The sequence below is a fragment of the Solanum lycopersicum genome, chromosome 3, assembly GCF_036512215.1.
Source record: "Solanum lycopersicum chromosome 3, SLM_r2.1".
Lineage (NCBI taxonomy): Eukaryota > Viridiplantae > Streptophyta > Magnoliopsida > Solanales > Solanaceae > Solanum > Solanum lycopersicum.
In genome coordinates this window covers 53,497,761-53,509,772 of record NC_090802.1, presented here as the reverse complement: position 1 = coordinate 53,509,772, position 12,012 = coordinate 53,497,761, and the positions used below count along the sequence as shown (strand labels likewise).

Genomic DNA, 12,012 nt, shown 5'->3' with positions numbered 1-12,012 from the left:
TTAGAGACTGGATAAATGCTGACGTAGAAATCAAGGACTTCCAAAGTTAGATAGTCAATTTGAACTTTTCATAGATTCAGCTATTGGATGTGGTAGTAATGATGACATCGAAATTCAATATCGTCAACGAGCTTTACCAAGACCAGAAGTTGATCACAATCAATCCATAGCTGAGTTAGAAAGAGGATTTACGGGACTATACAACTATTAGTATTACATTCGAGACATAGTTGAAACAGAACCCTTCCTAGAAGGTGGCTGCGTAAGCTATGTACTCTACTAATAGTTGTAAATTGAAATTGTAATTTGTTACAAATTTAAATAAATTAAATTGATATTTTTTAATTTTTGTAATTGTTATATCCTTATTTTAATTTAATTTTTTTAAAATTACAAATTTTATATATTTACTATTTACAAGATACAAGTTATAAATATAACTTATAAAATAAATATTAATGAATATAAGTAATAACTTATAAAGTATAAACTTCAAAAGATTTAAATTTTGAAAACTTTATTAGACTTTACTTGCAAACTTAACAATAACAAAAAAATTAATAAAATATCTTTAAAATAAACTTAAGTAAAAAATTATAGTATAAATTTAAAACTATTAATTTATACTTAAGAAATAATAAAAAAATAATTATATTTTCGTAATTTCAAAAAATATCGTCCCATTAATCCCGTCCTGTTCCATCCCGGTATATAGTGGAACGGGATGGAACCGATGAATCATCCCGGTAATTCCGATCCGGTTCATCCCGGTACCGGTCAACGGATTCCGATCCGGTCCGGTACCGGTTCATTCCGGTCCGGTGACCTGGTTCCGGTCCGTTGACCAGTCTTACATATGACAAAAATATTTTCCTCTAACTTTCAATGTATTTCTCTTTCTTCAAAATCTCATCATTCATCAATCAACAATTGGAACAATTCCAAATGTTTAGATATAGTTCTGAATCAATGAAAAACCAAAAGTCAATTCCCAATTTTATAATTTCTAGCAATCTAAGCGACAATTACAATTTAATTTCAAAGCAACATGCAAAAATTATTTTAAAAAAATTATTTCGCCTCCTAATCGAATATAAGCTATCAAAAAGCACACATGTTCATACCATATTTAGGGAGCAGTTGTTTGAGCGCAATACAACAGATTGAGGAAGTTGTTATTGACAACTCCAATAAGCATTCCCCATTTTTCATCTCTCTACACTTTAAGGAACATTTAACAATCAAAAGAAGGATACGAGTGAAGTATAGAACATAAAGATGAAACATCTCTAACACTTGTACTCCATGCAAGGATTTAGACGTTTAACAATAAAATTTGACAGAGAAACTTAGTATTTATTATTCAATGTGTGGTGTGCCTGAGGTGTACGTTTGAATAATATTGCACCCGATAGTTAGCTGACACATAACTCAAATAGATAATCCAGATGTTTTGATTTTTTTTTAAAGAACATTATATTTTAACTTTTATTTGAAGTTATATTGAATTAGATCAATTTTTAAATAAATAGTTATTTAGAAACTATATATGAAAAGTATTAAAAGTTTTGTTTTGTATTATGTTTTATGCTTAAAATAACAGTGATAAAATTTATAATATTTGAATCTCGAAAAGAAACATGTATCACTTGAATTTGAATAAATAAATATTATTCTCTTTTGGATGAAGAAGAAAATATTTATAATCCTAGTTCTCGAACACGTGCAACACACATGTATGCCATGCTAAATACTTAAAAAAAAATAAAAAAAATAAGATTAAATGTGCAATGAGTTATATGAATTTAAAAGAAAAGATTATCTTTTGTCTAATTTAAATGGGATTAGTATGTCGATTCGATGGAACTTATCTTCTCTACCATCTCCAAAGTTCGTAAAAATCTAACACATATGATGAAAATATTTTCCTTTAACTTTTAATGTATTTCTCTTTTTTCAAAAACTCATCATTCATTAATCTACAATTGGAACTATTCCAAATGTTTAGATGTAGTTTTCGATCAATGAAAAACCAAAAATGATTCCCGGATTAATAATTTCTAGCAATCTAAGTGATAATTACAATTCAATTTTAAAGCAACACGAAAATATAAATTTTAACAAATTATTTTCCATCCTAATCGAATATAAGCAATCAAAAAACACAGAATTTGTTCATACTTTATTTAGGGAGCATTTGTTTGAGCAATCCAGTAGATTGAGGAAGTTGTGATTGACGACTCCCATAAGCATTCCCCATTTTTCTTCTCTCTACACTTTAATTAAGAACTCCCAATAAAAAAAAGTATACGAGTGAAGTATATAACATAAAGAGGCAACATATTTAAGTAGAAACCTTTAAGAAGAAAATCTTAACACTTGTACTCAGTGCAAGGATTTAGACTTGTGACAATTAAATTTCATAGAGAAACTTAGTCTTTATTATTCTATGTCTGATGTGCATGAGGTGTACATTTGTATAATAGTACACCCGATAATTATATGACACGTAACTCAAATAGACATTCGAGATAGTTTTATTTATTTATTTATTTATTTGAAGTTAGATTGAATTAAATCACTTGTTAAATAAATAGTTATTTAGAAAATATAGATGAAAAGTATTAAAAGTTGTGATTCATATTATGTTAAATGCTTAAAATAATACTGATCAAAATTTATAATTTTGAATCTCGAAAAAAACATGTATCACTTGAATCTGGATAAATGAATTTTTACTCTTTTTGATCAAGAAGAAAATCTTTATAATACTAGTTCTCGAACACGTTCAACGCACGTGAATTTCACGCTAAATATTATTTATTAAAAAATAATATTATATTAAATGTGCAATGAGTTATATGAATTTGAAAGGAAAGATTATCTTTTGTCTGATTTAAATGGGATTATTACGTCGATTCAATGGAATTTATCTTCTCTACTGTCTCCAAAGTTCGTAAAAATCTAACACATATGACAAAAATATTTTCCTCTAACTTTCAATTTATTTCTCTTTGTTCAAAATCTCATCATTCATCAATCTACAATTGAAACTATTCCAATTGTTTAGATGTAGTTTTCAATCAATGAAGAACCAAAAATGATTTCAGAATTTATAATTTGTAGCAATCTAAAATTCAAATTCAAAGCAACACAAAAAAATATTTTTGAAATTCCCCTTCTAATTGAATATAAGCTATCAAAAAACACAGAACGTGTTCATACCATATCAAGGGAGCAATTGTTTGAGCAATCAGCAAAGTGAAAAAGTTGTGATTGACGACTACCATTAGCATCCCCATTTTTTCTTCTCTCGACACTTTAAAGAACAGTTCACAATAAAATAAAAGGATACAAGTGAAGTCTATAACATAGAGAGGAAACATATTTAAGTAGAAACCTTGAAGAAGATCCTAATACTTATACTCGGTGCAAGGATTTAGACGTGTAACAATAAAATTTGACGGAGAAACTTAAGCTTTATTATTTTATGTCTGGTGTGACTGAGGTTTACATTTATATAATAGGACACCCGATAGTTATCTGACACGTAACTCAAAGAGATAATCCAGAATTTTTTATTTATTATTTTTTGAAAGAACATTATATTTTAACATTTATTTGAAGTTATATTGAATTAGATCAATTGTTAAATAAATAGTTATTAGAAATTATATATGACAAGTATTAAAAGTTTTTTTTCGTATTATGTTAAATGCTTAAAATAATATTGATAAAAACTTATAATATTTGAATTTCGAAAAGAAACATGTATCACTTGAATCTGGGTAAATAAATTTATACTCTTTTGGATGAAGAAGAAAATATTTATAATACTAGTTCACGAATACGTGGAACGCACGTGTATGTTGCGCTAAATAATATTTTTTTTAAAAAAACATTAGATTAAATGTGCAATGATTTATATGAATTTGAAAGGAAAAATTGTATTTTGTCTGATTTAAATGGGATTATTATGTCGATTCAATGGAACTTGTCTTCTCTACTCTCTCCAAAGTTTGTAAAAATCTAACAGTGTAACACCCCGTAACCAAAACTGACCAAAAATTAGTTTTTTCAGAAAAATCTGCAGGTTCTAACAACGGTGGCATTGACGGACCGTAGCCTGAACCACGGTCCGTCCTGCACAACCGTGGATGGGATCAGAAACTCTCAAAAACTTCTGCCTAGAAAAATTTGTTAAGTTTTGGACGACGGACGGACTTACGGTCCGTAGGTCAAACGAAGGTCCATAGTCCGTGACTGTCGATAAATACTCCCTTCAACCATTTTCTGACAAGAGCTATGGATTACCAGCATGGTTCGTAGGGGGACCTACGGTCCGTAGGTGGAAAATTTGCAGCCAATTAAGGGGAAATGTAGTTGGGTCAACTTTAAATGAGCATAAATCTTATCACTATATGAATTAGGTCTCCCATGACCTACCCACAAATAGATAATTGAATTATGTTTTCATAGCTACCAACTTTGCTAAAATTAGACCTCCGAGTAAAAAGTTAGGCCCATTTTAGTAAAGACCTGTCGAATAGGCCCTCATGACGGACCCAACGACGGGGCGTCGGGCGTGTTAGGATCGAATTCACGCACACATACTAGATGAATTAAGAACACAAGAACTTTCAAGATAAAGAGATGAGAGATCTAGAGAGAGAAAGAGAAAACCCAATATTTCGTGGTAACACCTCGTGAGTAAACTTCCACGGCGGTGAGGTATATTTATATTAATAAATCAGAGTATTTTTGGTTACAGAGAATAAATAGGAAAATCTAAAATTAATCAGGCTCCACTACCTAACAATTCTCCCACTTGGAGACTGACTCAGTCATCCAAAAAATACATTCTAAAAAAAAATCTCTTCATCATCAACTTCTTTACCACACCGCAACATCTGTATCAACAACTACAAAAGACCAACCGAGGTTTTACATAACCTCAGTTTCCCAACATCAACACATTTCTTCAACATGTCTGCCGGGTTCTTTGCACCCTCTATCTTGTCCATGCACATATCACCATCCTCCACTGCCCTGCGAGTGAAATGGTATCGCCTTCTGATGTGCTTTGTCTTCGAATGATAGACTGGATTTTTCACCAACTGTATGACACTCTGGCTATCTGAGTAAAGAATCTTCTCTCCTTGCTTCTTGCCCAATTCCTCAAGATAATCTGCCAGCCATATCATCTCTTTCCCAGCTTCAGCTATTGCCACATACTCAGCTTCAGTAGATGAAAGAGAAACACACTTCTGAAGCCTGGACATCCAACGCACTGCTGTTCCACCTATGGTGTAAATGTACCCGGATGTACTCTTGCTCGAGTCAACATCCCCACCAAGATCAGCATCCACAAAACCCTGTAGAGTCACCTTGCCTTTGCCAAAACAAAGTGAAGTACTGGATGCACCTCTCAGATATCTCAGAAGCCACTTCACACTTCCCAATGCTCTTTTGCAGGGTTTGCCATGTACCTGCTAACTACTCCCACTGCATGTGCTATATCAGGTCTAGTGCAGACCATAGCATACATCAAACTACCAACTGCTGAAGCATATGGAACAAGTGCCATGTGATCACGCTCCTCGGCAGTTTTGGGTGACTCCTCCTTTGACAATTTAAAGTGATTTGCCAATGGAGTAGTCCTGGGTTTAGCATCATTAAACCTGAATCTGCTCAGCACCTTCTCAATGTACAAATCCTGAGATAGATTTAAAGTGCCAGCAGATCTATCCCGAGAAATATTCATCCCCAAAATCTACTTTGCTGGACCCAAATCTTTCATCTCAAACGCTGCAGACAACCTTGTCTTCAGATTGTTAATCTCCCTCATACTAGATTCTGCAATCAACATATCATCCACATACAAGAGTAGAAAGACATATGAATCAGTGTATTTCTTGAAGTAACAACAAGGATCCTTTTCAGCTTTGCAGAATCCACTCTTGGTCATGAAGAGTCAAACTTCTTGTACCACTGCCTTGGTGGTTGCTTTAGTCCATACAAGCTCCTGGTGAGCTTTCACACCATGTGTTCCTTGCCAGGAACCACAAATCCTTCCGATTGCTGCATATAGATCTTTTTGTCTAGATCTCCATGTAAAAACACTGTTTTTACATCCATTTGCTCTAGATGTAAATTTTTCGATGCAACAATACTCAACAGAATTCGAATAAAGGTTAACTTCACAACAGGAGAGAATATTTCAACATAATCAATACCTTTCCTTTGTGAATATCCTTTAACCACTAAACGAGCCTTGAACCTTCTTTTGCCATCTGGTTCAGTCTTGATTCTGAACACCCACTTGTTCAGCAAAGCTCTCTTCCCTGCAGGTAACTCAGTCAACACCCATGTGTCATTATTCTCAAGTGACCTCATCTCATCATCCATGGCTTGCTCCCACTTGATCGAATCCTCCACCTGTAGGGCCTTATCAAAAGACTCTGGTTCCCCCTCATCAGTCAGCAATAGATAGTATAATGAAGGTGAATACCTATCTGGTGCCCTGATGGATCTGGATGATCTCCTTAACACCTGTCCAGGTGTAACTTGCTCCACTTCAGATTCTTCAGTAGGAGTTGGTTGAGTATCTGCTTCGAAATCTCTGGGGTTACTCTTCTCCAACTCAACCTCAACTCCCACTTGCTTTGTAATCTCTAGAACCTTCTGCTCCCTGTCTTTGTACAGGACAGACTCATTAAATGTCATGTCACAATGTCTCAGGATCTTTCTATTCTTGTCATCCCAAAACCTGTAACCAAACAAATCAGAACCATATCCTATGAAGTAACACTTCACAGCCTTGGCATCAAGCTTGTATCTCTTTTCTGGATCAATATGAACATAATCAGTGCAACCAAAAGTCCTCAAGTGTGAGTACTTGACTTCTTTTCCTGTCCACACCTCCTCTGGAATCTTGAACCCTAAAGGAACTGATGGTCCCCTGTTGATCAAGTATGCAGTTGTGCTCACAGCATCCACCCAAAGTGTTTTGGGCAGCCCACAATGTATCCGCATACTCCTTGCACGCTCATTCAATGTTCTGTTCATCCTCTCAGCAATTCCATTCTGCCTTGCCTTACCAGGAACTGTTCTCATCAATCTGATTCCCTAAGCTGCACAGAATGCCTTGAACTCTGATTTGTCATACTCTCCTCCATTGTCAGACCTTAGGCATTTGACTTTCAAACTGGTCTGATTCTCAACTTCAGCTTTCCACTTCTTGAAAGTTTCAAACACATTTGACTTATGCTTCAAGAAGTAAACCCATACCTTACTGCTGAAATCATCAATGAAGGTAACATAGAATCTGGATCCTCCAAGTGATGATACTGGAGATGGTCCCCAAATATCTGTATGGACCATTTCCAACCGCACTTTCTTTGGCTCTGTAAGAGTCTTTGTGAAGCTTACTCTTTTCTGTTTGCCCATAACACAACTCTCGCAAAGACCCATATCAACAGACTTCAGACCCTCTAATGCTCCTTTTGCAACTAGCATCTTCATTCCTTTAGTACTCATGTGTCCAAGTCTGTTGTGCCACAACCATGAACCGGAAGCACCTTCAGCAACAACGACCATGTTTATACACCCTGTAGTGGTGTACAAGGTTCCAAATTTGGTGCCACGAGCTACTACCATAGAACCTATCACGATCTTTCACGAATATATCTGACATCCTCCAATGTCCACTGGTTTCCCGAGGTGGTCTTTATGCAAACATCCCTCTTTCCTTCAATCTCTAAGGCTTTATTGTCAGCAAGATATACTTTTCCAAAATTTCCAGATTTGAAATTTCGGAACAACTCCTTGCTTGTAGACGAATGGAAAGATGCACCAGAATCCAAAATCCATGATTCAACCGGGTTGTTCACACTAAGGATTAGATCATCCCCAGTTCATTCGAAAGTGCCATTTTTCTCCACAGTTCCAACAAGTCACGTTTGATCTGTTCAGGGATTTTCTTCGATTCTTTGATTTTGATCGACCATGTTGATTTTGTCCTTTCGTCTTACTTCTCCCCCTTCGATCAACGCTGAGAGTACTGCCCGATGAATCTCCCACTTCTCGTTTGTGAATACTTTCGCTAAGAACAACATCACGGATTTCATCAAACTTCAGTTTCTCAGATCCACGGGAACTGCTAATCGCAGCAACAACAGTATCCCAAGACTCGGGCAGAGATGACATCAAAATCAACGCCTTAATTTCATCTTCAAAATTAATATCCACAGAATTGAGTTGACTCTCAATCATATTAAACTCGTTTATGTGATCAGAAACGGATCCATTTTCAAACATCTGTAAATTGAACAATCTACGCATCAAATATACCTTGTTCATAGCCGATGTTTTTTCATACATGTTTGACATTGCCTTCAACAGACCGGACGTAGTCTTCTCCTTCACGATGTTGAACGCCACGTTTCTTGACAAAGTCAACCGGATCAACCCTAGAGCCTGGCGATCCTTGAGTTTTCACTTCGCCTCCGTCATGGATTCCGACTTCACCCCGGTCAATGGTTCGTAAAGATCTTTCTGGTAGAGATAATCTTCGATCTGCATCTTCCAGAAACTGAAATCGGATCCATCAAACTTCTCGATTCCAAGCTTCGAACTATCAATCTTCTGTGATCGTGTTGAATCTCCTTAGCTCTGATACCAGTTGTTAGGATAGAATTCACGCACACACACTAGATTAATGAAGAACACAAGAACTTTCAAGAGAAAGAGATGAGAGATCTAGAGAGAGAAAGAGAAAACCCAATATTTCGTGGTAACACCCCGTGAGTAAACTTCCACGGCGGTGAGGTATATTTATATTAATAAATCAGAGTATTTTTGGTTACAGAGAATGAATAGGAAAACCTAAAATAGAGAATAAATAGGAAAACCTAAAATAGAGAATAAATAGGAAAACCTAAAATTAATCAGGCTCCACTACCTAACAGGGCGCACGACGGATTGTTAGTCCCGGCCATTGTGAGGTCCGACAGCAACCTTCCCAGAGGTATTTTTGACCCTTTCCACTTTATTTAAACCCTAAGTTACGTCGTTTTGACCCTAAATCATCAGATTTTAGTTAGTTTAAGCCTAGAAACATAATTAAAACATATCCAAGTTAAATCATTAAATCGAAACTTAGAAAATTAGAAACAAGAGAGGAGAAAAAAGCTCAAGAACCCTAGTTCAAGAACGCCACAAGCTCCAGCAGTTCCTGCCCCAAAACTTAAGTATTTTTCCGTGGATTTGATCACCAGGTATGTGGGATTTCACTAGTGGGTTCCTTTCAGCCATTGGGTCCTTAGTTTTAGTCAGTTCTTGATTCTCTTATCATGATTAAACCTAGGGTTTCTAGAAATTTGATATAACTTCATGAATTTATTAAATATGTGTTCCAAATCAGATTATCATGTTATTAATCAGATTATCGCATGAAATTCAGTACCCTAGCTTTGTATTTCTTTAGTTCTTGAATTACACATGCTAGGTCACATATTTCAGACACTTTAGATATACATGACTCAGTTATAAATGCATAATTACCATATTAGTTGTTGCATTCTCAGTTTGCATGTTCAGTTTTGAGCTATCCAGTATTTACAAAAATTCAGATGTAATCAGTTTATTTACAAAATCCTTTGGGAGTAGCATTATACCGAGTTGGACTAGGGTTTAGCGTACCCAATAGTCCCAGAACTACTAGCCGAGTAGGTTGTAAGTCCCCTCTGTGGGAAATTAGTTTAGTGATCACGCCAGCATGCCTTTATACCTTTGGTAGGGTATATTGGGTCCTCTCGATGGGGCGTATACATTAGACTCCACATTATCGATAATAAGTAGCTCCCATAGTTCAGTCACCATTTATCAGTATATTCAGTATTCAGTTTCAGCATATTATAAATTGGTCATTGCATCCAGTTAGCTCAACAATCAGCACATCTCGTTCATATTATTATACTTGTTTTTGTGCTTGTTCAGTTATGTTTTATTTCAGCTGTACTATATCCTACATGCTCAGTACCTTTCAAGTACTAACGCAGAAGTGCACTTCATCTTCTCGTGATGTAGGTTCAGGTTCTCAGCATCCAGATCACGCATAGGTCGATTTTCCGATCTCCAGTTCAGCAGATTCAGTGGTGAGTCCTCCTTCTACAAGGACAACAATCATGAGTTTCATTTTATTCTTTAGTCATTTAGTTTCAGTTTTTGCTAGATTTAGTTGAGGCTTGTCCCAGTATTTCTAGTCTAGCTTAGAGGCAATTTTCAGACATAGTTAGATTCAGCTTAGTATTGAGTTAATATTTCTTTTTTATTAAACTCATTATTTTCAAATATCTCAGTTATAGAGTATGGGTATTCCACATCTTTTCATTTTAAGTACGATTTAGCTTCCGCAATAGTTTATTAACTTTAGTATGCTCATGATCATCCCAGCAGGGTTAGCTTGGGATCACTTGTGGTCCTAGGTTCCATGTTCGCGTCTCGGGGGTAGCTCGGGGCGTGACAAACACATATGACAAAAATATTTTCCTCTAACTGTCAATGTATTTCTCTTTCTTCATAATCTCATCATTCATCAATCTACAATTTGAACTATTCCAAATGTTTAGATTGTTGAAAAGTGGTTCAAAATAAAGTTGGTTACTTTGGTTGAACTAGTCTTCTGCTTTCTATTAGGTAGTTTCTTAGTGTTGCTGAATCGTGTTTTAGTAGGTTATAGGACCTATATTTTAGGATTAGTTATTTATTTCTTAGCCTACATATCATATGGGCATATTTTGTTATTCTGTAACTTCCTATCAATTAGAAATTAAAAAGTTGTCGCATAAGTTTTTTCCTTCTCTTTTTTATTTCCAGATTCTTGTACTTTTTTCTCCAACAAATTTGGCATCAGAGCCAGGCATGACAACTAACGGTAGTTTGTTGAGTGTGGCACAACCACTTATTCCTGTCTTCAAGGGAGAAAGCTATGAATTCTAGAGTATACGTATGAAAACTATACTCGAGTCTCAAGATCTTTGGGACTTAGTAGAACATGGATTTGTAGATCTTGATGAAGAAAATAGGCTGCGAGACAAATAAGAAAAAAGACGCTAAGGTGCTGGTGTTTATCCAGCAGGCTGTCTTTGACAACTTTTTTCACGAATCGCAACAACAACTACATCGAAGCAAGGTTGGTCCATTCTGTAGAAAGGGTTTCAAGGAGATTCAAAGGTCATTGTGGTGAGACTACAATCACTTCGGCGTGACTTTGCAACCTTGATGATGAAAAGTGGCGAATCTATTGCTAGTTTTTAGTCAAAAACAATGACAATTGTCAGTCAAATGAGATCATATGGAAAGAAGGTCATTGATCGGATTATTTTTGAAAAGGTATTGAGAAGCTTGAATCCAAAATTTGATCACGTAGTTGCGGCTATCGAAGAATCTAAGGATCTATCAGTTTTTTTCTTTGATGAACTGATCGGATCTCTTCAAGATCATGAGGCGAGAATCAATCGTTCAGTTGAGAAGAACGAAGAAAAGACATTTCAAGTGAATGACTCAACCACTAAGTATGGAGATAATAATCGGCCAACAAGTAGAGGCCGAGGAAGAGGAGAATTTTGCGGTGGTCGAGGCCGTGGTTATGGAAGAGGCAGAGGAAGAAATATTGGGCATAGGCAGTCCAATGAACAAGGCAACACAAACAATGGTGTTTAATGTCATCACTGCCATCACTATGGGCATATAAAGGCTGATTGTTGGTTTAAAGATCAAAAAATGAACTTTGCAGCAGAAGAAAATGAGGAATAGAATTATATTTTATGGCTTGCATTGATACAAACCATAAGCCAAGTCATATATGGTTCGTAGACAGTGGCTGTTCAAATTATATGATAGGGGCCAAATCTATATTCAAAGAACTTGATGAGAAACAAAAAAATAAGGGGCAGCTAGGCAACACAAAAGAGATGCAGGTTGAAGGAAAATGCTAGGTGGTCGTAGACA

At 35.6% G+C, this 12,012-nt stretch overlaps 1 protein-coding gene across 1 annotated transcript; it reads left to right on the top strand.

Moving 5' to 3' along the window:
- The first annotated feature begins 11,328 nt into the window (after positions 1-11,328).
- LOC138347663 (uncharacterized) lies at positions 11,329-11,724 on the top strand. Its single transcript, XM_069295966.1, has one exon. It carries the CDS (start codon positions 11,329-11,331, stop codon positions 11,722-11,724), a length of 396 nt encoding a protein of 131 aa, XP_069152067.1.
- Positions 11,725-12,012: the final 288 nt, after the last annotated feature.